The sequence below is a fragment of the Molothrus aeneus genome, chromosome 6 (assembly GCF_037042795.1).
Source record: "Molothrus aeneus isolate 106 chromosome 6, BPBGC_Maene_1.0, whole genome shotgun sequence".
Taxonomy (NCBI): domain Eukaryota; kingdom Metazoa; phylum Chordata; class Aves; order Passeriformes; family Icteridae; genus Molothrus; species Molothrus aeneus.
The window spans coordinates 50,367,621-50,393,580 of NC_089651.1; the positions used below are offsets into that span (position 1 = coordinate 50,367,621).

The 25,960-nt window shown below is 45.7% G+C and overlaps 1 protein-coding gene across 4 annotated transcripts in view; it reads right to left on the reverse strand.

Annotated features, from left to right (window-relative positions):
* Window positions 1–25,588, reverse strand: part of BCL11B (BCL11 transcription factor B) — a 91,350-nt gene extending 65,762 nt beyond the window's left edge. For 2 of the 4 annotated variants that reach the window (XM_066553041.1, XM_066553039.1), the window contains exons 1-2: window positions 25,123–25,588; window positions 11,226–11,591 (exon numbers count right to left, since the gene is read on the reverse strand). In XM_066553041.1, the coding sequence (XP_066409138.1) occupies window positions 11,226–11,591; window positions 25,123–25,180 (424 nt within the window). In that variant the 5' untranslated portion in view covers window positions 25,181–25,588. Of the gene's footprint in view, window positions 1–11,225; window positions 11,595–25,122 lie in introns of all 4 variants that reach the window. The other 2 variants (XM_066553040.1, XM_066553038.1) reach the window with 1 other exon arrangement.
* Window positions 25,589–25,960: the final 372 nt, after the last annotated feature.

The following is a 25,960-nucleotide window of genomic DNA, read 5'->3' on the forward strand; positions in this document are numbered from 1 at the left end:
GACAGACAGAGAAAAGGTTTCTGGTTATAAACAATTAAAGAAAGAAGCCCACAAATTCTATCTCATTCTCTCTTACTTAAATATGTTGTTTCTGCTCCAGACATTTCATAATACCATAAAATAAAGGCATGTTTCCGACACTAGGTTTGAGAAGCTGTCACATTAAAGGTAAACTTTTAATCTGCTAGAGACAAACAGCACACATTTTTACTTTCCAAGAAATAGCTCTTGAGAAATATTTAAACAAGAATTTAAGAGCTGTGTGGTAAAGCCACATACAGGGGTCTCAGACAGCTACTGGGTTTAAGCTTCTTTTCTGTGTTGTTGTTTTTTTAATCCTTTAAATAACCCACTAAAAAGTAGACTTCTAGGAACAAAGTAACCAAGATGCATGGTAAAATGAACCTCTAGGCTTGCTTTTATTTCTAGTTAATGGAAAAGAAATGTTTTAACTGAAACACAGGCCTGAATTTCTAGCTGTTCATCTCCATCTTTTTATTTTCTTGGGACTCACAATCAAATACTTTTAAGAAGTTAATTGTGTCACAATTAGTAACACATTAGTCCTCTGATATTTTTAATAGCAACCCAGGTTTTTCCCCAAGGCACTTAAAAATGGCAGGCTCGGCTATATTCTCCCTTTTTTAAAACTCCCATGCACTTTCTTCTTTAAAAAACTCCCACATGCATTTCACTTGGTCTGAAAATACCAGCACAGATCTTAATCCTGCCAACGCTTGCAGACTCGCTTAACTTTCTGCACATCAGTAATCCCGCTGACTGCAGAGGGCCGTTGGCGCACCTACGGTTCGGTGCAGCTACGGATGGAATCCGGCCCAAGCCAATGGCAAAACCCCCACTGACGTCAGTAAGGTTGTGCCTTGACATCCAATTTGTTGCAGGATTGGGACCATCCTCATTTCAAGGTACTTTCCCAAAATCTATTTTTGTTTAGTTTTTTGTTTGGTTTTTTTTTCTCTCTCTTTTTCTCTTTCTTCTCCTTCTCCCCCTCACCTCCCACACTCGCTCTTGTGGGGCCTCATATTGAGACCACTTGAAAACTTCTGCCTTTCAAATCCCTCCGTGAGGAAAACCCCCTCGCTGAGACAGGAAACATCTTTTGCAGGTAAAGCTGAAAGAAACTATTTCGCTCCACTGTGTGCATTTGAGTAAACTAATTAAAACCTGGGAACTTGGGTTCCAACTGATGCCAAGAAGCAATCATTAATATGAGCTGAAGTGAAATGGGAAGCTCCAGACGTTTAAAATCCGCTGTCGGGAAAAAGAAAAAAAAAGAAAGAAAAAAAGAAAAAAATAAGTGGAGGAAAGAGGGAAAGGATGTTTTGTAATTTTTGCCAAAAAGTCAACTCACTGCAGCTTGAACTGCATGGAGTTAAAAGACATTTGGGGGGGATGCTATACAATGAGGGGATAAAGCCCTGGTGAAAAGCAGGGGAGGCAAAGCAGCGGCAGGCGGCTCGGAAGCACGGCGGTGCTGTGAAGAGCAGGCAGAAGTGAGCAAACCAGCTGAACCGCTTGCAGAATTAATCAGTAACAAAGAGACTGGAGCTGTTGGCGGGCTTCAGCCCTTGAACCTGGACTCTGCTCTATAAATTTCAACTTGGAATGGCTCTCTACTTGTTGAAAGACAGGTTGGCTCCAGGCCAAGACATAGGGGGAAGAAAAAAAAAAAAACAGAAGAAAAAAATTCCTTCTTGCTCAGGAAACTTCCCTTCAGTTTCTAACTCTTTTTATGAGCTAGTAATAGGGTAGTCTAGAAAATGGGAAACAAAAAGTGGGTCTTGAAAGGAAAAAATGAACCAGAAGTTGGTTTAATAAGGAAAATAAAACAAGTAGGTGCTAAGTTCAAATCTGGATTTTGTCTGCACACCAGTACATCAGCTCTAATGGAAGACTTCAGAGCACCTCGGCAATAATTCAAAGGAGACTTTTACAGTTACATTAGCTGACTACAGGTTTGACTCTGAAAATAATAAATGTCTTAAACGAGGAAGAGGGCTGTTTAATCCTTGTCTGCAGCCTCATCTTGTTCTCTCTTCCCCCACCACTCCACCTTGTTTAAATGACCATTACAAAAGCAGTGTGGTATAAAAAAACATGTAGAACAATCATTTATTCAACAGCATCCTTTCTTATTTTTACCCTCTCCAAACAGGGCTGTGCAGGAGAACTGATGCTTTCCTCAAGCTCTCCTCAGTGCCAAGGCAGTTTCAGCCACAAATACCTTGCTGCCGCCGTGCTTTCCCAGCATGAGAGACAAGGAGCTGGCTGGAGCAGAGTGAGCGGCTGGAGGGCAGAGGGGGGGAGCTGTCAAAGTGGGAAGAAAGAAGGCAAACATCTATTCAGAGGCCAGATGCACTGAGCAAGGTCAGCTGCAGAGACACAGCCCTTTGCAGCAGCTATGCAATTACATCCAAAGTCTGCACAGCACAGAGAGTCCCACAACCTGCATGCAAGGGCTGGACTGGAGGGTCTAGGGCAGCTGGAAGAAGGTCTATAATGATTTTAATTGCTCTTCCAAGATGCTAAAAGGTAGATGAGATGCTCTTTAACTAGAGCAGAAGGGCTGATGCTCTGTACTGCTTGCAAGAAAACATGCAGATAAATTACCCTAACGAGAGAATGGAAAGAGAAACAGGGTAAGTGCCAGCGGTGATCAAAACGTGAAATAAAATAGTGAAATAAGATGCAGCTTAATCACAACATGGAGGACAAGGATACAAGATCTTGTCACCAAAAGTAGCTGTTAAGGTAAATTAGATTAATCACTCCCAGCTCTCTTCCTCTCTAAACTCCCTTAATTTTAAAGAAAAGGCTGACTCCTGTGAGGCTGCACACCATCCAAGACTGCTGGACATTTAAAGCTATATACATAGCATGCCTGCTACAGACACACATCCTGTACTTCTACTTTCCAAGAAAATTGGGATCTGCTACTTGGTAGGTCTTTTCCATCTGCAGCTTTTATGACTCTGCCGAGGGACCAGTGAGCAGTGTCCCCCTTTTCTCGCTCAAGAAATATGCTACCAAATGCCAAAGAAGTAGAGAGTTTAAGAGCTGTTGGGCTTAACAGTGGTTTGTGCTGATCACACTTGAATCTTTCTGCAAAGGCGTACATGCAAAGAGAAAAAAACAACAACCACTAAGTAACCACTTCACATCTGCCATTAACGTTATTAAACTCCTTACAAGCAGTATCTACCCCACCTTCCCCACTACACACAAACATACACACACCCCCGAGCTCTGCAACACAGCAGCTAGGAGCCAAGACAGCTCTCCTCTCCTCACTGCAGCAACCACATTCATTCCTGTTAAGGGGTTAACGATTCATTTCCACTACTTCTCTCGAGAAAACCTACAATGAAAACATTGGCTCACGAAAGCGTTCTCACTGCCAGAATGCCACAGCGCGAGTGAAAAGTCCGTTTTGTTTTCATTACATCTCTGGGATTTCCGGCTTAACTCCTGAGCTTAGACACCAAATCCCTAGATACCCCACCCACCCAGTTTTTCTTCTTTTTTTTTTTTTTTTTTATAACATTTCTACTGCACGGCCCACCAATTACCATTTGGAGGGTGGGAGGGAATGGGGAAAAGAAACCATGCAGAAAAGGATGTTCTCATTGGAGAGAGCACACGCATCCCCCAAGACAAGAGTTACCCAGTTTCTCCTGGCTTCTAGGATTTTCTGCTGAGAAAAATGGTTTTATTTCTATACCTGGCCTCTCTCCTCTATTTCTTACCCTGCGGGCTCCCATCTTCCCACTCGGCCACTGAAGCCAGTGCTGAAAGTCAGCCCCAAATCTATGCCCTTTGAAGTTATGTGACATGACACAGAAATCCAAGCCTTTCTTGTACAAAAAGTATGATTACTTCACAGAGTTGGTCTTTTTTTCTCCAGTTATGATAGAAAAATGTTCCAATCTCAGAAAAAACCTAGAAAGGTTCAACCTTTATGTCACAGCTGATTTGGTCACTGTGTGTATAGGCAGCACAGTTCAAACACTGGCTGAGAAAGAAAAACAATCTATGGAAAACACATGAAGGGAGACAACCTCATGCTATAGCAACATTTCTGTCCTGCTCAAGCAAAGGAACCACTTCTGTGCCTTTAAGTATTTATCCGCCACTGGAGAAGAGCATCGTTAGAGACAGCTTTTCTCGTTTATAATACTTCCACACACCCGGCTTTCCTTTAGCTACATCCCAATCCAAAATTCCCCTGCAAACACATACAAATTCGTCCTTGCAGTCAACACTCCAACACGCAGGAGCATGTTGCTATTTGTCGCATGCACACAAATGCCAAAGCAGTCCACAAGCTGGTTGGGGACTACTTTTACTTTGCTCTTAAAAGTTGCTCACAAAGTTGTCAAGAAAAATGAGTAATGGCTGGCTGAATAGTGCCTTTTCACCATTCACTGTTACTGTTGCTTCTGAAAATCTACCAATCTTTCCATGGTTAATAATAACCAGATATGCATACAGTTTCTGGACACATGACCCAAGTAATTTCACAAAAGGATTTAAATAAGGGCAAAAAGCCACTTTGTTGGGTGACATTTTTAGTGGGGTTTAACTCTGAGTAAGTCCAGAGTTCTTCCATTGAATTAAAAGAGGCTAACAGCAGTGCCAACGTGGTACAACAAGCAAGTTTTGCTCTTAAAGAGTGACTCCTCACACGCATTCACCCCAGAGCAAGAAGACCAGCTGTGTGTACTGAATGACCTTCTTAAATCCCCTCTCATCAGCCTGCAAAATGGCACTTCTGTCGAAAAGGTTTTACCCAGCATTGTCACTCATCAAACTGAAGATGACTATGACTAGGAGAGATTAGAGAGGGAGAAAATAACAGCAACAAGCTCCCGTTTCTCAGTACGGCACACCATGCGCTCAGGGGCAAGCAGGTCCTCACTTGTGCCACCCAGTCAATCCAGCAGGGTCCTGCTGGTTTCAGGGGAATTACCCCCGGTGAAACAGGGGCACAGCAGGGTAGACTGGACTGCCACCACTCCTGCAGCCTTGTGGGAATTCTGCTAACCACATATAGGGCACAGAAGATAACTTTGAAAAATGGGATGGTGAGAAGAACAAAACAAAAAGCTAAGATCAGCAGGGAGAATCAAGGGCATAATATGCTTATTTTTTTTTTTTAATCTGTTCTTAAAACTCGGTGGGAATAATTTCACTCTTTACTGGCAGATGCCAGGAAAGCCTTGGTGCCTGGCAGGCCAGACCTTGGGCAGGACACAACTGGGACAAGCTGAGGTGGCAGCAAGGAGAGGGTGGTTGGTGGCCTTGGGCTGGGGCTGAGCAGAGGGTGCTGGAGTGGGGCCCCAGGGTGTGGTGCAGTTCAAGCAAGGGGAAGGAAGAGTTTTGTAACTGGCAGGTTTCTCACCTTTAACTCTTGCCGGGGTTAGCAGTGTTGCCTCGGTGACTTGCTGCCTTGGTGAGAGACACTGGAACCGCTGCCCTTTGGCTGCAGCCCTGGGGGTGGCATGCTGACAGGCACCCTCCACACTGCCCTCTCTTAGGATCTCCCACAGGGGCACAGTCGTGTTCCTTGGAGAGCCCTGTGCTGACCTCCACCAGCAGCCTTAAAACTTTAAGCCATCAACATTGCAGCAGCCCTTGTCGAAGCTTGAAGCCTCAGCAAACCAGGGGAGGGCAGCTGCCACTGCAGGCTGCTGCTGTGGGCTGAAGGTGCCTTGTCCCCAGAGGAGAGCCAAGCTCCCCAGGCATGCCGTCCACCCCCACCCAAGCAGGTGCAAGCAGGGCTCTGGGTGAGATCACCCTGCTTGTTTTTCTCTCCACACCCCAGCAAGGACCTCAGCAAGGTCCCAGGGGCTGGAAGCTTGCTCATTAACCCACTCTCAGGGCACTGTCAGTTGACACCTTCCTTGTGTCATGTGTCCTCCCTTTACTGTTCAGCAACACCAATTAGCAAAACGTGTTGCTAAATACCTGCTGAAGCAGCAAAGGAGTAGGAGGAGGTGACCAGGTAACTCCTCTGCACTAAGGAAAACCCTAGCAAATTCAAAGGCAGAAACAAGCCTGGAAAAGCCTCATGAAAAGGATTGCAGCTGAGTTTCTCAAGCACTGTCACCACATACTTCTAGAAGCCTCTTTTTCCTCACGTATTGTTTTCTCCTCACCTCACTTTTAGAAGTCACTCCTGCAAGACCCATTACCCCAGGGAGGTTCTGGTAGCAGCACCTGGTGCCATGACAGCCTTGGGAAGGGGACAACCACCAAGCCCTGCGCCAGCTCAGCTTCAGAGCACCTCTTCCCAACCTGCCTGATGTCACCGTGGCAGTCCTTGGGCTGTTTGAGCTCGTCTTTCCCTCCCCTCACGTGTGAAGGCATCACGCCGGCTGTCTGAGTCCTGCAGTTAAATGTGGGTGCACGGGTCCATAATGGTACATTGTAAGAGAATGTCTCAGGGTAGGCAGCAATAATAATTAGCTGTCAAGATTTGAAAAAAGGATAATCCATGCCATTGAGTTAACAGTCACTCACACAACACACATGGATTTAACTAATCTTAATTTGGAGAAAAATAACAATTCTAAATATATCAAATAGCCCATTTCATGGCAACCTGCAGTGGTGTTTATCTCTGGCTTCCAGCACATGCGAGTTATTTAGTTTCTCTCACTGGCAGTTTTACCATTCAAAAGCCTGAAATGAACATTCATGGAGCACGGGTTGCAGTTAAATCCTGCCTCTGACAGGGAGCCTTTTTTCATGATGTACATCTAGTACAATGTATGGAGCCCAGCACTGGTGTCCGGGACAGGATGAATGAGGAATTCCAATCAACCCCCTCCCCTCTCCTAGCACTACCGTTACAAGAATTAGCTCACCATCTTAGTGAACCTGTGCTGCTGCTGTAGTTATATGTTTGTGAAGGTCTGCTGGCCTGAAGGTGCAGACCTGCCAGTGAATCTGGAGAAAGTCTGGTCCAAGTAGTGCCTGCAAAGAGGCTCCCTCCTCTTTGCTGGGGTGTTCAGCATTACCACTCAGCATTAAAATCAAGCTGGCTGGTACTTTTTTTTAACTTTAAGTTTCAGAGAATCCTAACAAACAGACCACAGGGCCATGGGGAAGAGACGAGGTACCATCAGTGAAACAACAGTGGGATCACCTTCCCAGGTCATTCTTCAGCCAGGACAGGTCACCTGGTTATGCCCAAGATCTGATAAATATGAAAGATAAAAAGAGGTATAAAATACAACAGTGGTCTATTTTTTTCCAAAATACCTGCCAGCAGTGAAATAAAAGAAGCAGTGACCGATAACTGCTTGCCAACTCATTGGCCTGGTTATGTTTTGCTGTGCAACAATCTGGTACATCTCTTCGATACTATCACACCCTCTGTACAAGAGGCAGAACTGATTTTCAAACAGGTCAGCCAATTTGAAAAACAGAAAAAAAAACCTTCACTGGGCAGACTGCGTCTAAGCAAGTCATGTCCTCCCAGTGCCAGCTGACATGCTACCACACATCTTACGGACAGTGGTAACTAAGTGAAAACACCTTCAAAACTTGGATTTGCAAGTTACCAGTCAGGGAAAGATGACAGATTTCATTATCAGAAGATCTTTAAAAGCTGATTGCAGAGACAAAGTTGCCTTTGTTTCCACTGGAATATAGAAATGTTTGTCGGAGATTTGTGTTGCATACATAAAAATTCTCGTGGGCTCCTGAGTTCTGCCCCAACATGTCCCTCAAAGCAGCACAAGGTCTGTTGTGTGGTCAAGAGGCATTCAGTGACTGGGGCAAGAAGAGCTACCAAGAAAGTAAAGAAAAGAGAGGAAGAAAGACCCGAGGAGCACCCTGTGGCAGGATGAATACTGAGTGTGGTTTCTGCATCCCAATATCCTCACACCCAGAGCTACGAGAGGTACAATGGCAGAGCCAAGCTCAGCACTTGACATACCCTCGGAGCATTCAGCCTTGGGAAGCTGCAAGGTCTGGTGGCTTAGTCACACCACAGAAGGCTTTACAAATCATTCTGACCAAATAAGAAGGTCTGCAAAAATAACACAGGATCAAGGAGAGGAGCTGAAACCTCTTCGAGGACAGCAGTGGTGGCAGCATATTTCAGGGAGCCGGAGTGGCGAGTGGGTGATTTCTGGTTTCCCTCTTCAAATATAAAGACTCAATTATCTTTGAACAGCTTGCTTTACACATGAATTGACACATTTATTTTACAATAAATAACTGAAAGTTATCTATGTTTCCTTTACTGTTAATCTACACAAAGAAATAATAAACAGAGCTTGTCTACAAAAATGCAACTACTGCAGTCCTCAGAATTCAATTAAGCTAAAATAATTAATGCTTCCACCATATTAAATTACTTTATACATTTGAGCCACTGAAGTTTTTTTTTATTCTTTAATCTTTTTCGCCTTTTTATTTAATAAAAAAAAGTTAGTTTCAAGGGGGGGGGGGCTGGCTAGGAGGGGGAAAAAGAACATGATTTGCTGTTAAAATGTAATGGTCTCCTTTAGCTGACACAGCATGTAGAGTGTTTTGTGCCTTTGATTAAAATAACATTTTAAATGCTTTGAACAAACATATCTCCCCATACTTCTAAGGGATTATTTTACATATTTCTTGGTGGAATAAAGAAATTCATTCTTCCTGTCGCAGTACAGAAAGGCTAAGAATATCTTTCGTCACATATAAAGTAAAAATACTGTAGGCTGTTGCATTATTACAAAAAAAATAAAAAAATAAAGAGAGGGGGTGGCAGGGTAGGAGAAAGCTGCCTTAGAGATTAAGTTTCCCTTTTATGAAATCGTATTTAGTCTCTTTTTTTAACAAATCTAACAACAATGCTCTACAGCCGCTCACTGGGAAATACCTTTAATGTTAAATGCAGATTCTGATTTTCTTGGCTAATGCAGAAAGCCTTTCTATTGAAATATAAATAAGGGGTTTGGTATATCCCACTAAAGCCTTTCCAGTGAATGACTTCTGTGGGTTTTTCATGGCTACCCTCCATGGCTGTAATGTGAGGCTTTTATCCTACTATTGAAAACTATCCGCTGCTATTAAAAAAAATATGGAAGGACACTGCACCTTTTTATCTCAGAGCTGGGCTCCTAATTGAGAAAGTATTATTACAGCACTGTTTAGTGGATGTCCCTATCTCCATGCACTGCTGAGAAAATGCCAATCAAATGATAAACCTTTTTATTTTTCTCAATTCAAAATCTTTCCTACATATTTTTCATTTGATATTCAGTTTAGTCTGAAAGAGATTAGGTGCTCCAGATTGGCTTTTAATTTTTTTATGGCTTTTCCACATGTGTGAACATCTCCTTCATGACCTCCCAGCAGATTTTCTGCATGGCAAAAGCTTTGGTTATGTTGTTGCTGACCCCCAGAAGCTGGGATGGGAAAGCACCCTCTGCTCTGGGAGTAACCATTGAGATACTATGGACTGAACTTGGGCAGAGATTAGTAAGAGACAAGCTCTGGACTGCAACTGCAGCAGAGCTCTCCTAAACCAGCCTTACTAAGCACTGTACACCCTCTGCAAGGGGCTGAGCGCCATCAGCTTGCACAGAGATCAACAGATTTTGGGAGTGCTCAGCACCACTCAGGCAGCCTTCAGCAGACTAGAGAAGGTCCTGAATATTTCCCTTCTGCTCCTACCAAATGGAAAGGAAATCTAGCCCTCAAATCTGCTACACCATGATGTAATCATCTCTACCAAGAAATGTATTCGTGACTGCAAAAGGATGAGGAAAGCTGAAAAAGGATGAGGAAAAGACGGGGTCAGGTCTCACGGTAGGTTTGGTTCCAATGCTGCAGCACAGGCCTGCCACAGATAATGCTCCCAGAGCTAACAGCTGCCCCATGTCAGGGTGGTGGCTGCACCCCAAAAAATACTCTTAGAAGAAAACAGTGTAGTCAATGGGCATTATATACCCTGTTCTAAAAGACAGGAGGTCTGAAGCCCGCAGCGTTCTAAAGCCCACACCCTCACTGATGTGATGCCCAAGCCTGTCAGAGATGCTGGGGACTGGCTCAGACACCAACACTGAAGGCAGAAATCTCTTAAGCTTCAGTTGTAAAGATAGGAGCCTCTCACCTGTCTTCTGGGGATCCCCTCATGGGAGCATCTCTGCCACAGGCGGGATCCTGGACTGTCAGATCTAATCCCATAGGACAATTCCTAGATAAATTGGGATAGTGGCAGCAAAGGCAGATTGTCACTGGTCCTCTGTATGGGATGCAGTTGGTTTGAACAAAAAAGGCCCGTTTGAGGGGAGATCCTGCTGTGTAACATAAAACCCCCACTCACTAGCAGGGAGGAGAGTCATCCTTTCACCACTGCAGAGGGGAAAAACACCCTGCTTGATGGAAGCAACCCCATGCCAGGCACTCTGCAGGAATCACCGCATACCACCTCACCTAGGTGGATAATCATCACCTGCCTGCCCACGTCTGAGCGGGGGAGGTCCACTGAATGAACGTTAACTTCACCACATGTGAGAGTTTAAGAAAAAGAAATGCCTGCAATTTGCTCACCCAGGCCAGCCTGCACTCTTGGATCCTTATTCAGAAGATCTCTTTGGGGTGTGCGTGAGAGTGGAGGTGTTACCCACCCAACCCAGGCCATCTAAATACACCCAGGACAGGCAGCACAGGCAGCAGTGCAGGCCAGGAAGCTGACATCTACCCCAGGGAATTAAAAATGAAGGACTTAAAGAAACCCTGCTTTAGCCCTCACATAAAAAAAATCTTCTTTCCACTACCAGTCAATGGGAAGAGGATTTTTCCTAGTGTCAAGATGCAGCCCTTCCCAGTGAGTCTGCATGTGACAAAGGGTATCTGGAACAGGACTGAACTGGGCACCTCAACAAAGTCCCTCATCCCTCTGCCACTGCTGCTTGCTTAAGGGTGCTCCTGAAATGTTTTCTGACCCCAGCTTTCTGCTTTTTCCCAGATGTACAGACTGCCCCAGCTGCCTGAGAGGCCCCTTTCTCCAGTAGCTGGCCCTGCACAGGCGGCTACAAAGAATTAAACAGGGCATGGACAGCCCTGCAGAGCTGTGAGGATCCTCCAGATGGATGGTTCCTATAAAGACGTGTTGCTGAAGCCTGTTTCATGGCACTTTCTAGAGGACTCTAGTTAAAAGATTACCTAGACAAGTTGATTGAGTGTAAAACGTGCTGTACCTGCAATGTTCTCCTGCTTGGGGCAAATTCCTTTTGTAGGCGTGAGAAGACGGTCTTCTTCATCGGGTGTGACTTGGATCCCGATTTCCACTGGCTCTGACACTTTCCTGAGCTCGGCGCGTGAGGAGGGGGGAGGGCTGCTCTTATCCATGCTCTTTTCATAGCAGACACCACCAGTGCCATTGCACTGTTTTCTCTTGTGCTCTATAAAAACCAAGATGTCTCCCAGCGGGAAGTTCATCTGACACTGTCCGCAGGTCAGTAGGTCGGGGTCTGTCCCGCCTGCGGCGATGCTGATGCCGCCTGGGTCTGCTATTGCCAGGCTCTCGTCCTCGTCGGCCAGCGCCGGTTCCACATGGTCAGCCTCTGCTTTGCATGGACAAGGAGAAAGAGGGGGAAAAGGGACGAGGGGAAAAGAGAAGGAGATTGCTTTGAGTGTTCACAGACTCTGAAGGATGCATCACCAGAGGCCCAGCCTCCCCGCACCCCCCTCAAAGGAGCCAAGCCTGATTAGATCTTTCTTTTATTTTTCAGCTTTTCCGCTCTCCCAGAATGATTTCAATATATTTTGCAACCAAGCCTGCCTGTAACAAAATGGAAAGGCTGACCTGGCATAGCTTTCTTGACAGCTCCTTCCCACTGCTGCCAGCACTGCAAGGATATCAGCAAAGAGCCATTTTGCAAGCGTTCGAGCCCCGAGTCACATTCTGAAATAGTTCCTCTCTTTTTATCCCACCTTCTCATTCCCTCTGCGTCTCCCAGCCATCTGGCCAAGGCCCCATCCAGCAAAGCTTATGCACCCAAGTCTTTCCTTCTTTTTCAGGGAGAGGGGGAAAGCTTTTATGCACCAAACTATCAGCACTGGGCTCCCTGCAACGTACAAAATTAGCACCACCTTGTCCCATTACAGAGTTACCAGCAAGATTAAATGACCGCCCATTAGCAGAAATTACAAAAAACTACTAGCAAGACTAACACAAACAGGGTATGGTCTCATGAGCAGTTAAGGGGTTTCAAAACTGTGTACAGTGGGAAAGGGAATGAGGCACTTATTTAACGTACTGGAATATTGGCTGAGACTGAAATATTCCACTCTATTTTTCCAATGCCAAAAACCCTGCCATTGCTACATAGGCTAATAAAAGTTTTTTTGTTTAAATCTTGTCCACAGACATGTTGAATTTCCTACATTTACCCCCAAAGACTGGGAAAGAATTTCTGGGTGACTTGAATTAGTTTCTAGGAAATATATAACTTCTCATGTCACAATTAATAAAACACAGTATGTTTTAAATCAGTATTTAGAAGATAATTTTTACACTATAAAATAATTGTGGATCACAATCCATTTTTGGGGCAAAACATGGGGTTTTGTTTGTTTTTTCTTGTTCTGCCATGTAACTGCCAAATCATACAAACCTTGGACTTTACTCAGGCAAAATTTCCACTGACTTTTGCCTAAGGCTGGTTTGCCTCTGCAAGGACTATAGGATTTGGGCTGAACAAAACAGAGGAGCTAACAGTATGTAAATCAGTGACTGAGACCTCTAATCGAATCAGGATTAAAGGAATAGGAGGAAAAATGTTCTCTATTAGTTTCCTGATGGATTTCCTGGGAAAAGTAACACAAATATCTCAAAGAAGTAAGGCTGTGATAGACAGATGTTATAATTTAGACCTGGGCTCTTCTCCACTCTGAAAACAAAAGGATTTTTGTCCCACTCTACAGCAATTGAAAAAAAAAAAAAAACCAAAAAAACAGCAAAATAAAAAAAACAAGAAACACATAGAAAAGGGGCAAGAGGTAGAAGGTAGAATGCATTGCCTGGCAACAAAAATGGTTAAGCCTCGAAAAAAGGTAGTTTAGAAAAAGAATCACTCCCATTTCTGCCTTCCAGAATAAATAACTGATCAGCATATCTACCAGCTGTATTACAAGTTGCATCAGAGCTCTCTAACAGCAAAGCAGAGAGCGGCAGCAGCAGCAGCAGCGACGGCAGAAAAGGACGGGGACCCCAGAGCAGTGCCCAGGCATGGACCATCCTGCTGGAGCCAGCCATGGGCATGAGGAGGCTTATGCTTCCCAACTCACCCATTCTGAAAATCATTAATTACCGTTTTCCTCTTAATCTATGTTTAAAAGGAGTTTGAAGACAATGCTAAGCAATTAATTCACCAATTTATATCATGAAAAGATGTCTCCTTGCCTTAGTGAAAATGTGACTATAACCCTGTACTGAAAAGGCACCGCTGGGAAGGGAGCGGATACCTGCGAACAGTGTGTCATGATGCAAAAGGTAATTATTTAGTGCTGCAGTTCCCTTTAATGATCTAACATTGAGCAATATTGTTTATATTGAAGAGAGCTTGCACCTTTAATTACCAATTACATATACATCATTTTAGAGCCAAAAGAAAAGGACTGTGAAAAGGGTCTTTTAGAAACGTGCACGCAATTTGTAGCCAGAATTCCTATTAAGGGGGAAGACTGTGTCAAAATATTTAAAAAAAACTGTACAGAGAGGCACACACAGGCACGAAGATACACAAGTGAGAGATGGGACAAAGAGCTGGAAAAGACAACATGAAAACAGGAACTGAACCAAGGGTCGTAAGAATAAAAGATGGCACGGGGGAAAAATTCCTGTTACTAGTTTCACTAACATTCCTGTAAAGCTTTTTGATTAAAGTCTGTGTCTTAAATTACAAAGACTGAATTTTGGCATTTATATATATGTAACAAATATAAAGAAAAGCACAGATCTCAACTTTATTATCTTTTTGATGTGAGGATTTATTTTTTTTTTGCCTGTGATTTAGATCGTGCTCTTCTGAAAATGTAGCAAAATTGCTGCAATTGATAAGGGTCCTGACCAGACGTCTGTGGAAACATGAGGAAGGTTTGAACAGCTAAACTGTTACGAATTCTTTCTTTTCAGTTCTACACTTCATGTGAATATTAGTTAAATTCACATATGCCTATTCGCTTAGACTCGCTCACTCTCTCTTTCCAAGGACTCTGCAATGGCACTTTTTTAAAATAACATCTGGTATTCCTTCATATTTTGGCAGTCATCACATCACCAAAAATCAGCTTTTCGTTTTCTTGGTACGCCGAGCCCTCGTGATCAGTAGTAATTAGGTTTCAAACTATCAAAAAGATTTTTTTTTACTCAACTCTATTTCTGATTTGAGCTTAATAAATCATCAATCATGCGACCAGCTATTCACCCAACAATGCAAAAGCTATATTACATCCCCTTATTCACAACATGGAAAACAGACATAAAAGAATGAAAAACAAAATACTGAATAGATCTTCAAATGCATTTTATCCATGTCAATTTGCATTTATTTTTTTTTTACTCAGAATAAAAAAAACACAAGAAAGAAAAGGCTTCCTATTGACAACTCAATTAAGCCATTAAAAACCTACATTCAAGTAACATTACAGGAGAGATTTAAAACCCACAAAGGGAAAGAGAAAAAAGCCTGCAAGTCCAGCCCATAACGCATTGGGTCATGCCTGGTTAATACAACAGCCAAGATCTTAGGCTGTTTAAGGAGCCCTTTAATACCAGTGGGGCAATTTAGGCCAGTCTCAATCTAAAGTTCTGACTCTGCTTGTGTCTGTGGGTTTAAAATGAGTCGCTTCACATTATTTGAATTTAACTCTGTGGTTTTATTGCTGTTGTTGGTAGATGGGTTTAGAGGTAGGAGGGTGTTTATTCACAAGTATTTATTTTAAATTAATTTTTATTTTTAAGAAGAAGAAATTAGGCCACACAAAATAGGAGGAGGGAAAATATCTCATGTCGCTTACATGGGAAAAGTAAAAAAAAAGCAAATGAGCTATTTCCAGCCAGGACTCGTGCCCCGGTTCTTTCAGGCGTGTTAAGGTGTGCCCAGCATTTTCCCTACATCCAGAGATTCCTACACAGAGCATTGTCTTGGCACTGCCTGCCTAGGGAGCACAGTGAGATGGCAATGGGCAATCTTTGGGGACATGAGTGACACAGTTGTTATATGATGGTTTTGTGAAATTAAAGCAACCGGACAATCTAAATCATTTGCTTTACTCAAAAAAAAAAAGCATTACACTTGCTGACTGGACTCTAAGCAGCATCTCCAAAGTCTCTGGCTGTCTACCATACCAAAATACAGTGGACAAACCTCTTAATTCCATAAAGGCACTGTCACAAAGCCACCAGCACTCCTACTCCAGCGTGGTGACATCAGTAGAGCATATGTGCCCCATGCAAACAATGCGCTCATGCCCAGTATTAGAGTGAATGCAAATGCTAACTACTTTCTGCTTGTCAGTTGTCTCAAAATCCTACCCATTAATAGTGGAAAAGACTGTTTTGCTAAAAGTCATTTCCGAGGCTTTAAAGGACAGAACCATGGATGCTTGTTCACAGAGTTTGGGTGAGGCTGGGTCCAGACAGCAATCATTTATTTCCTTGTATTTTTATTGCTTTGCAGAACCAGGGTAAGAAAGGATCTAGAAGTTGCCAACCTATTCTTTTCCTTATTTTTCTTGTTCTACAGGATCAAAATGAGGCAAAGGGGGCAGAGGAAATGTTTTGGTGTTGGGCCAAACTGTTGCATGTGAAACTTCCCCCCTGTGGCTGCTTTCTGCACAAATCAATAACGGGGTGGTGAAGGCGAGCACTGCCAGTGCCTTCACTGCAGAGGTGCTGCTGGGTGCCCTGCCTGCCCCAGCACCCTGCCACAGCCACTGCCCACCCTTCTGCCCACCTGGGGGACAAGACACAGGCTACCCCAGGGGCCACCCTTCTCTGGGACAAGCTGGGGGAGCCAAGTCCACCATAGGGACACAGTTCCTGGTGGCCAGGTACACGATACTGCCTAGAAATGTGCTGCAGCACGTCAAGTGCACTGCTCTCCTCAGTCACTGCTGTCTTGAAGGCACAGCCAGAGAAAGCTCAGCCTAGTTGGGGAGCGAGCACAAAGGACTGACTTGCTCTTCAGGGTGTTGGCCCAAAGCAGGCCTGAAAATTATGTCCCTTCAATCAACACCCACATGTCACATTTACTGTAACATCAACATGCTTAACGGAAAGTAGCTCGAATCACACGCTCTCAGGCTGGGTTATCACCGAGATCGGTGTCAGGATCCTTGCTGCACAAAGACTAACGCTGCTCAGAGCGGGCAGCGCGGCTCTTTGCCGTCGAAGTTTATCAATAACCTGCTTCCAGAGCATCCCAGCAGCTCCCTGTAGCCACAAGGTGCACAGTTGAGATTACGCCTACATATTGCACCAGCATCACACTCAGCGGTACCAGGCACCGCTTATCTGACACCAATTTTGAATTTTTCTGAAGACTGCAAAGCAATTGTTTGTGGTATTTAATTTTTTTTTTCCTAAATGTAAGTCTGAGGCTGAGTTTGCCAAAAGAGACAACTTGATGGAGAAGCCCCCAAAACACAGGGGACCGCACTGTGCCTCACCTCCCTGGCATGTGCAAAGTGCACAAAAGCAGCCGGAGCAGCGGCAGGCGAGGCTGTGCCACTCCGCGCCGTGCGAGCGTGGCCCCGGTGCAGCCGCAGAGCCGCCGCCGTCCAGTCCCCGCCGCCACGTGCGGGCGGCGGAGCGCGGCAGGTGCCGGGCCCGGCGGGCGGGATGGAGCGGCCGCCCCCGCGGGCACCGCACGGGCACCGGGACGCGGCGGGGCTGGGAGGGTGCGCGACATGACCCGGCCACTCCAACGCTTCGGCACCCGCCGAGGGCTGCGAGGTGAAGGACTGTGCTGCAGCACTGGTGCCTCAGACACCTTCTGCAGAAGACAGAATCTCTCAAAAAGCAGTTTAACCCTCACAGCAGTTTAACCCTACACACCTGAGACAGAACAACCCCAAGCATTGCCACAAAGAGACACTCAACACATCAGGATTTAGGGAAAAGAAGGAGGAAAATGACATCATAACCACACCGGACCCAAACAGGACAAAAGACAATATCCAAGAATCTGCACAAATCTCCAACAGTTGTCAGATGCTATTTCTTCAGAAACTATGTACCGTGTTACGGAAGAAAGTAGTGTATCTCTTAAGTAAACGGTACATTCATAAAAAAATATTTACTGCTTTTGAAAGCAGAAAATGTATAGGCTCTTCTATAGACTGCAGAAGCTGTAAATCTCTGCAGATAAAATGGGATGTGATGATGTGATATAAAAGCACTCTTTGTTCCCCAGTGAATACATTTGTTTTATTTAAAACTAAACGACAACCAAGGAGAGAAAGGAGTGCTCGGTGCCACAAAAGGAGAAGGAGCGGTATTTGGGTACAGGCTTTCAACTGGCATAGAAAAGAATACTGGAAGCAGAGATTCTTACCCAAGGATTTAAAAGGCATGATCAAAATTAAATAATTAGTTCTGAGCATGTATTAAACACACAACAGATCTGTTCTTTTCTTAAATATCAGACTCAAAAGAGACTGCATTTTTCAATTGTTTATGGCACACTGTTGCTCATATACGATTTTCTTAAGCCTTTTTTTTTTTTTACTTTCATTGAAGCATACTCATTATAACATTCAGCAAATTTATGGCTTCTTCCAGTGGCTTAGTAAAAGGGGTCATAAAAAAGTTAAGTAAACCAGTATGTTTTTTTCCTCTCCCTTAACTTTAGATTCCTTTTTTGTACTGTGCTGTCTAGTGCTTAGTCTTTGGAAAGTACCTTGGGCATATCCAGCACACATACAAATTATCAGCTGCTCCAGGAAAAAAACAAAACGGAATTTCTTGCACTGAGGCAACTACACAAAAGACTTGCATATGTCAAAAATACAGAACTAAGTCCCTGTGAATGCTGCACCATTAATCAAATCCCCGATCTGGTGTCACTTTTGCCAGTAAAATGATTATATTCTTCTAACCCCCTTCTACTGGCGCGTGCCTGCAATGCATGAAGTGTGTCCCTCTACTTTAATTTGTTTTCAAATAGCCTGCTTTAGGCATTTTTTATATATCCTTTGAAAAAAAAAAGGAAAAGAAAAAAAAGAAAAGCAAAGAAAAAAAAAAAAAGAAAAGGAAAGAAACAAGCTGCTACTTAAAGCTCCAGCAAGGGTCTACAGCACTGAGCAAGCAACAGCTTTTTGAGAAGGAGGGCAGACAGCGAGAAAATTTAACTGATGTTCAGGAGCCTCTGAGGCTGCAGCTGAGTGCCGAGAAATGGTGTGCAGCCTGCCCAGATACATTTTTAAAAAGTAAATAAACAGCAAGGAGGAAGGTCCTATAGTACAAGCAGCTGAATGAATCATGCATTTATCAATGCATGCAGTTATTGATGCCTTTTCCCTCCCTCATTAAAAAGATACATACATATAAATCCATCTACAGACCATGCTGATGCTTCACCAAGTGCTTTAGTGGAATTGCTAACTTTAAAGCATGTGAGTAAACCCCAGCCACTCTTTATTTTTCCACATGCTTTCTCTGGACAGTACCGAAGGGAGGCTAAATTCAACCAACAGCTGCACTGCAACCCTAGAGAAACCAAACTGCAACCAAAGAGTAGGAAATGCTCTGGCGAGGAGGCTGAAAGCCATTTTGGGGTAACAGGTCTCTGCAGGGAGGCTTTTCCACCAGGCTTCGACCTGAGGGAGTGGGAAGGGTGGGAGGCAGAGGAGAGAGAGAGAGGAAGGGGAGCATGGGTGTGTGTGCACTTGATGGGTAGAGGAAGAGGAGGAGGAGAGAGGGATAGCTGTTTCTCTTGATAAAATTAACAATCATGCAATGGAAGGAAAGCCACAGTAAGTGAAGTCTGAGATTTTGGGAGGGGAGAAGGGAAGGTTTTCCCCATGGCTGTGCAACACTAGCACCGGCAATGGCCCAGGCACTGTGCTCTTCAGCTTACCAGTCTGTCAAATGAGCTGGCTGCTGTCTATATGCTTCTAACTAGCTCAATTCAAACATTAAATGAAGTAGAGAAATCATCAGATAAATTACTGGTCCTCTCTACCCAAGAGTGAAGGGTTTTTGTACAGCTGATGACAGCCCTGATCCTTTGTCTGACCTAATTTACTTCTTTTGAAGGTTAGAATAAAGCGCACTTTCCTGTCACAGGATAACCTCCATGCACATATTGCACCCTAAAAGTAAGAAGACGCTTCTGCCGTGTTAATAGTGCTGTAACTCGATGGAGTTCTCAGGATGAGTGAAACACATGTCCAAAGCTTCCCGTGTGCATGCCACTAAATTATACATTTGGGCAGGAAAACGTCCTGCTGAAGTCTGTCCACGACACGCAAGCCATACAGCAGAGAACAGCACAAGCCCATCGGAGAAACCCATGAGCTGCTCAGCAGCAACTTCTACGTGACAGATGTGATTTTGTGTTTATTTCTCTAGAAAAGAAAGAATGCTTATTTTCATTTGTAGGAACTACAGATAGTTTGCTCTAAGGACCTGAAGACCAAAGTACGTTAAACTGTATCATATCAATCCTTCCACAGAAATACACGCGGCTTTCTGATATGTAATAGAAGCCAATTTCTGTACATGTGTGTCTGCTTTGTTGCTGCACACATCTTTCCCTACAACTCCAGCTTCTCCACTCTGTGTTTTCACATCCACTGGAACAAACATACAGATCTCCCTGGGTTCCCCCCACTCCCCACCACGCAGGAGCTCACTCATGTGCAGGTATCATTACCCCCATCACTATCTGACAATAACAAATTGAGAATTTAAACATTGTCTGTTGACAATAAAAAGCACCGTTAAAAACTAATTTTAATTAAAAACTCCTGTCCGCCCGAGTCAATTAATCAGCCGCGATTTAGTTAAAAAATAGATTCGTCTCGCTGTCAGCCTCTCTCGGCTAGCTCTATATAGATCTCCGCGTGGAAATCAATAGTACAACTTTACGGCGAGCGCGTTTGGAGCAGGGTGCGCGCCGGGCGCGGCGGCGCGGGCTCCGGCGGCGCATCCCGCGCGTCCCGCGGCGCGGCCGGCGCGGCCATCGCACGGGCTGGGAGCTCCCCCTAGTCGCCAACCCCCGCCACTGGCGGCCGGGGCGCACGGCAGGCTCCGGCAGCCGGCGAAGTTTATTTTGGAAAGTAATTTCCATCAACAAACAACACAAAGAGCAAAGAGATCCAGGTAGGAAATGTGGGAGACGAGCTAAATATCGTGTGCGAGGCAATTTGGAAGCAGAGAGGTTTGCTCGCAGCCAGCTCAGCCTTGGGATGAGCAGATGAAGTCAACCAGGGTCTATGAATGATATCAAAAATTTGTACGACTTCTTCGAGCGCACACTTCTCTAAGTCATAATTATTGCCAAATATGCCACAAGACAACCCTTTGTTCTGCAGAGAAACACACATTTTGTGCAAAACAAGGGCTCCCACTATTTCTATTAAAGGCAGCCAGTTTGTGGAATCTTGAAGAGTTTTATTTCTCAGTATTTAAATAAGCCTGACAAAATATGCTCTGCAAATGCCGACCAGAAAAAAAAACTGCAAAATGGTTTCTCACCCACTATATATCTATTTAAGCCACCGGACACACCAACCAAAAAGGACAGAACAACCCACAGCCACAACCTAGTTACTCTGCAGCAGTTTTAAAAAATATTTTTAAAGAACAGAAACCGTGAAAAACTGCCAGTATTTTTTAACTTATTTTGTAAGTCCAATACAAATATATTCAAATGAAAGATAACCTGGAAGTCGACAGCATACAACCTTTATTTTCCCCTGTCCTATTTAAAGTAAACACATGTGATGTCTTTTAAAAGGCTGTGCTTTTCTGTGCACAGCCATTCAGGTATTATGAAAAAGTCATCCATCCTTAAAATAATAGTAATTTCCTCTCTAATTCTTCAGTCACAGCTTACATTCTCTTTGTATTAGAGTTGATTACACTGGTGTGGGTTTTGTTCTGCAGGGAAAGTGCATTAATTGCACTAAATCTAAATGCATTTTAAGAGAAGCTCCTTGGAGCAATTTGCAAAACTTTGACATGCAAAAAAATCATAGGGGTTTTTGTTATGATTTTTAATGACTACATACAAAACAAAGTGATGCAGGAAATAATTGCTCTTCCTAGGAAACCTGTTGACCAGGTACTGAAGACCTGTCTTGGGAAACCTGGTTCTCTGCCTGGAATTGTAAGATTTTCCTGTGCCTTTCCCTCTCAATCCTTGCTGCTGCTCTACAGAAATGTTCTAGCTTTGCCGCCTTCTGCAAAACTGCTACCAGCGAGCTTTTCACATGCTCTTGCCTTTCACATTTCCTTCAAATGCAAAATGCAGGGCCAGTTTGAAAACAGATTTCTTAAGTTAAAAATGGAAAATCTTAAGCTAGAAAATCAGCAATTTGAACTGAACCAAAATAACATTTCTTTGCACAGAGCAGCTCAACACTTCAACCTCCTCTCCTATGCATAATCAGCTCTTTTGCATTGTCCACCCATTTAAATGAGCTTGGTTGCCAAGTTTGCTCTGTCCACCAGCAGTGGAGAAAGGTGCAGAGTTGCTTTTTCCTCTCCATGTGTTTCACCTCTTTCTTTTGTCCTGCTCATACAGTTACAAGGCTGCCTGGGTGAGCCTGGCAAACACAGGCAGGCCACTCCGTTTTGCAGTCTTAAAGACCACTGTGCTAATGAGATGCTGCAACTCTGGAGCACAGCAACATTGCACTTTCTCTCCTTTTTGAGTTTGTTTGTCTTACACTCAGGATCTAAACGTTTCTCCAAACATCAAGTGGATGAAACCAAATAAACTCCAGCTGAACAGTGTAAGAAAGCCCTTCCCTCTCTCTGTCTCTCTCCCCATCTCTTTCCTTGCCTGGCAGAGACCTCCAATCCATCCTGAAATGCAACTCCTCTTACAGATGCCAAAAAGGGAGACAGGGCAAAAAAAAGCCCAAGCTAAACACAACGTAAAAACAAGATTTCTGAACCCAGTATCACTTCATCTTGGCTTTGGGGGCTTGGCTTGGGCTTGACTCTATTTTGTTGTGAGTGCTTTGGTTCCCTATTCTGTTTGCCCACTACTTTCCAAACTCCCCTTTAGAGAGGACGCTGCCTGGCTGCTTTTCCCCCATGAATGACACTTGCCAAGGAGTGCAGGGACTGCGACCCCCTCTCCTGCAAGCCTGCAGCTGAGGCTCAGACCTGTGCGCTGAAATGCCTGCGCTCCTGCTCCCCAGCCCCAACCCCAGCCCGACGATGCAGCTCCCCCCCGCCCCCTGCCTCCCACCACCTCCTTCCCCTGGATACCTTCATTTTTTTTTCTGCCACTGTTCAGTATGCAGCCTGATTTCTCCGCCAGCTTCCTCAGGATGGAGAGATAGATAAATACAAGAGGGGAGGGAGGGAAGCTCGTACTGCTCTGCTCTCCATTCCTCCCCCAGCCTTCCCGCTAAACCCATTGTACACGCAGCTCCTCGGCACCTTTGAATACTCTCCTGCCTCATTATTTACCTTCAAGTAAAGCGATCGGAAAAGGAGATCAAATTGGAATAACAAACCTACCTGACTCTCTTCTCCACCCCCCTTCCCCCCCTCCCCAGCAGCAACAGCAGCGAGAAAAGAAATGTTTCACCCATTGAAACAAATTCAGACGTGCGCAACAAAACAGATTTTCCGCACACCCCCTTTCAACACCCCACATCTCCTCGTAAGTGAGACAGAAAACAAGTGGGAGAAATTACACTGGGCGATTTAGGTGGCTGTTGATGCTTTTTCTTTTAAAAAGAAAAATAAAAAACAGAAAGGGGGGCAAAATAAGAAGCCATCAACAAAAAGGATAAGACGTTTTCCAAACCGGATGGTTAAAATCAAAAATGCAATTAACGAAGGGGAGGGAGTTGAGGAAGGGGGGAATCCACCTTTTATGGTGATGCAAATCTGGTTCCAAAATAACAATGAATTAAAAACAATCCCCCCCCAGAAAAAGCTGAGTACCAGATGCATCTTCATCAAGGTTCCAGCAGCTGATGGGCTGGAGGTGGGGTGAGGGGTGCTTTTTAAAAAATAAAGATGCACATTTAAAAATACATATTATATATATATATATATGTATGTATGTGTGTATATCTATCTATCTATCTATATATATATATATGAAAAAAAATACAGAAAGAGCAAAAGAATTTTATATTTCAGAACTCAAACTGTCCCCCAACAGCCCTCCGCTATGAAAAGAAAATCCCAATGGATGTGGAAAAATTATATACACATATATATCTCGATTCCCAAGGAAATCTTACAAACAGAAATTTATCACCGGTAACAAAGAAAGAGAGGAGCTCGCAAGCACCAAATGCTCCTGGCAGATGGCTCCTATTCTTGGCTTTCAGGGGAGGGGAGAGAAGCCGGGGAAATATTTTATTTATTTATTTAAATTTTTTAAAATCTCAACATAAATATTCGGATCCGCCGCGGCTCAGGCTCAACCCCGGGCTGGCTCCGTGCGAGCCGCCGCCCCCCGCAGCACAACAACTTGCGGACTCGTCTTGCGGGGCGGGGAGGGGGGGGCAGGGGTCCGACCGGGGCTCCGGCGTGCCGGGCATTTTTTTACCACCCCCCAAACTTGTCCTATGCTATAGGAGGGAAATGGGGACCTCCCTGACCCCCCCCTTCCCCGTGCCCCCGAGGCGTCGGAGCAGCGCGGAGCGCTGGGGGCCGCACGCCCCGGGAGGCGCCCCCACATTTCCCCCCCCGCCTCTCGGCACAGGCCCCCGGGGACGGGAGCGGCGGAGCGGCGGAGCGGGGCTCCCGCTCGGGGACCTGCCCCCTACTCTGCCTGCAGGCACTCGCCCCTCTCCCGGAGCTTTAGGGGTGGGAACGGGGAGGAGGGGGATTCTGGCGCTGGGGGGAGGGGGGATGCCTCTTTCCTTCCCCCCCTCTATTTTTTCCTTCCCTATTTTTTTTGGGGGGGGGGGTGGGGGCGGCGGGTGGGAGTATATGTGTGTATTTTCACTTACAATGGGAGCTTCAGCAAAGTGCAGCCTCCACTCCTGCCCCGCAGGCGAGCCGGTGCCGCTGCCCGACCCGCATTTCGTGCACTCCATCCCCGGTGCCCGCCTCGGCTTTCCTCTCGCCCCCCGCCACCGACAGACACTCCCGCCCGCAGCCGGCCCCTCGGCAGCCCCTGCCCCGCGCCTCTAGCCCCAGCCGAGCTGGTTCTGCCTTGCCCCGCGCTTGGGAGAGCTCTTTTCCCCCGCCGGCGATGCACCTGGGGCGGGCAGGGCGCAGCTGGCCGTCTACCTGCCCCGCGCTCTGGTGCCGGGGGGCTCGGCCCCGCCGCCGCCGGCCCAGCGTCTCCATGTGCTTCCCGCTAAGTCCCCCCGGCCGTTCCGCGTCTCCCTCCCTTGCTGCCCACCTTGATCCTCCTCCCCCCACCGTCCGCGGCTGTCACGCCGCGGCGAGGCTCTCGGCCAACTTTTCCCACCGCCCCGTGCTGCCCCCGAAGCGAGGGGCGAGGAGCGGAGCCCCGGCGGGGCGGCCCGGCCCGGCCTGGAGCAGCGCGCCCCGCTCCGCGCCCCCCGCACACGCAGCCGCTGCCCGGGAGAGCCCCGCGCCGCCCCACGCCGCGCTCTGCCCGCCGGCAGCTCCTTCCCCGCTCCACGCCGCCTGCCCTCCCGCCTGCCTGGCCGCCTCACCTCCGCACCGCTGCAAAAACGCACAGCAAACTTCGGGCTTCTCCCCCCCTCCACCCCCAGCCCATCCCCCCCAGCCGCACACCCCCCTCCCCTCTTTAATTCCCTTCTCCTCTCCCTCTCTCTGAAGTCATTTACCAGCTTTGGTTGCTCCTGGAGTTTCCCCCCCACACACACCCCCCCTCCCCAACCGCTTCCTCCCCTTCCCTAATTTTGCTTCTCGATTTCGGCTCGGTCTGGTTCCAAGTTCAAACTTACGTGTGATAATCTCTCTTTGTGACAAGTGCTGCGGGTTTCCCTGCTTGCGACGGGACATTGCCCTGGCATTTACACTGGCATCGCCTGGAGAGCTGCACTGGTTTGGGGGGATGTGTTGGGGGGCCGATCCTCCTCGTCTTTTTTGTCCCCTCTTTATTCTTCTTCTTCTTTATCGAGTTCTTCTTTCAAAAAAATCAAAAACGAAAAAAAACCGCCTCCTTTTTGTTGCTGCTGTGGTGCACTGGTTGGGATTCCCTCTCAATTAAAAATCATCATCATCATCATCATCATCAGGAACAGCTCTTTCTCGCTCTCTTTCTCTTTCACACACTGTCTTTTCTCCACTGCTTCTGCCACTTGGACTTCCAGATCTCTTCTTGAACTTAGGAGGATATGCACCGCCAGTGACACTTTTCTCTTTCCCTCTTTCCAGAGTGCTTGGCAAATTGGCAAGTGCGCTTTTCCACCAAGAGGGTAAAAAAAAAAAAAAAAGAAAAAAAGAAAAAAGAAAAAAATTAAAATTAAAAAAAACTGTAGTAAAAAAAAAAAGAAGAAAAGTACTAAAATTGGGATAGCCCCCACTCAAAAAAAAAAAAATCGCCAAAAAAAAATGTTTCTCAGAGATTGACCCTTGCTGGGTAGATATATAGAGAGAATTTTTGAAAAGGGGTAGCCGAAACTGTGTCTCCTCTTTCCCAGTTCAAGTGGCACTGCTTTGCCCTGGTGCTTTTGGATTGCCAGTGCTCCTGCACGACTTTGCACTCTTCCCCCCTCGCCTGGCACTGGGACTGGAAGGAAGGAAGCCCCCAGTGCAGCTGGGCTGGTGCTGGCTATTACT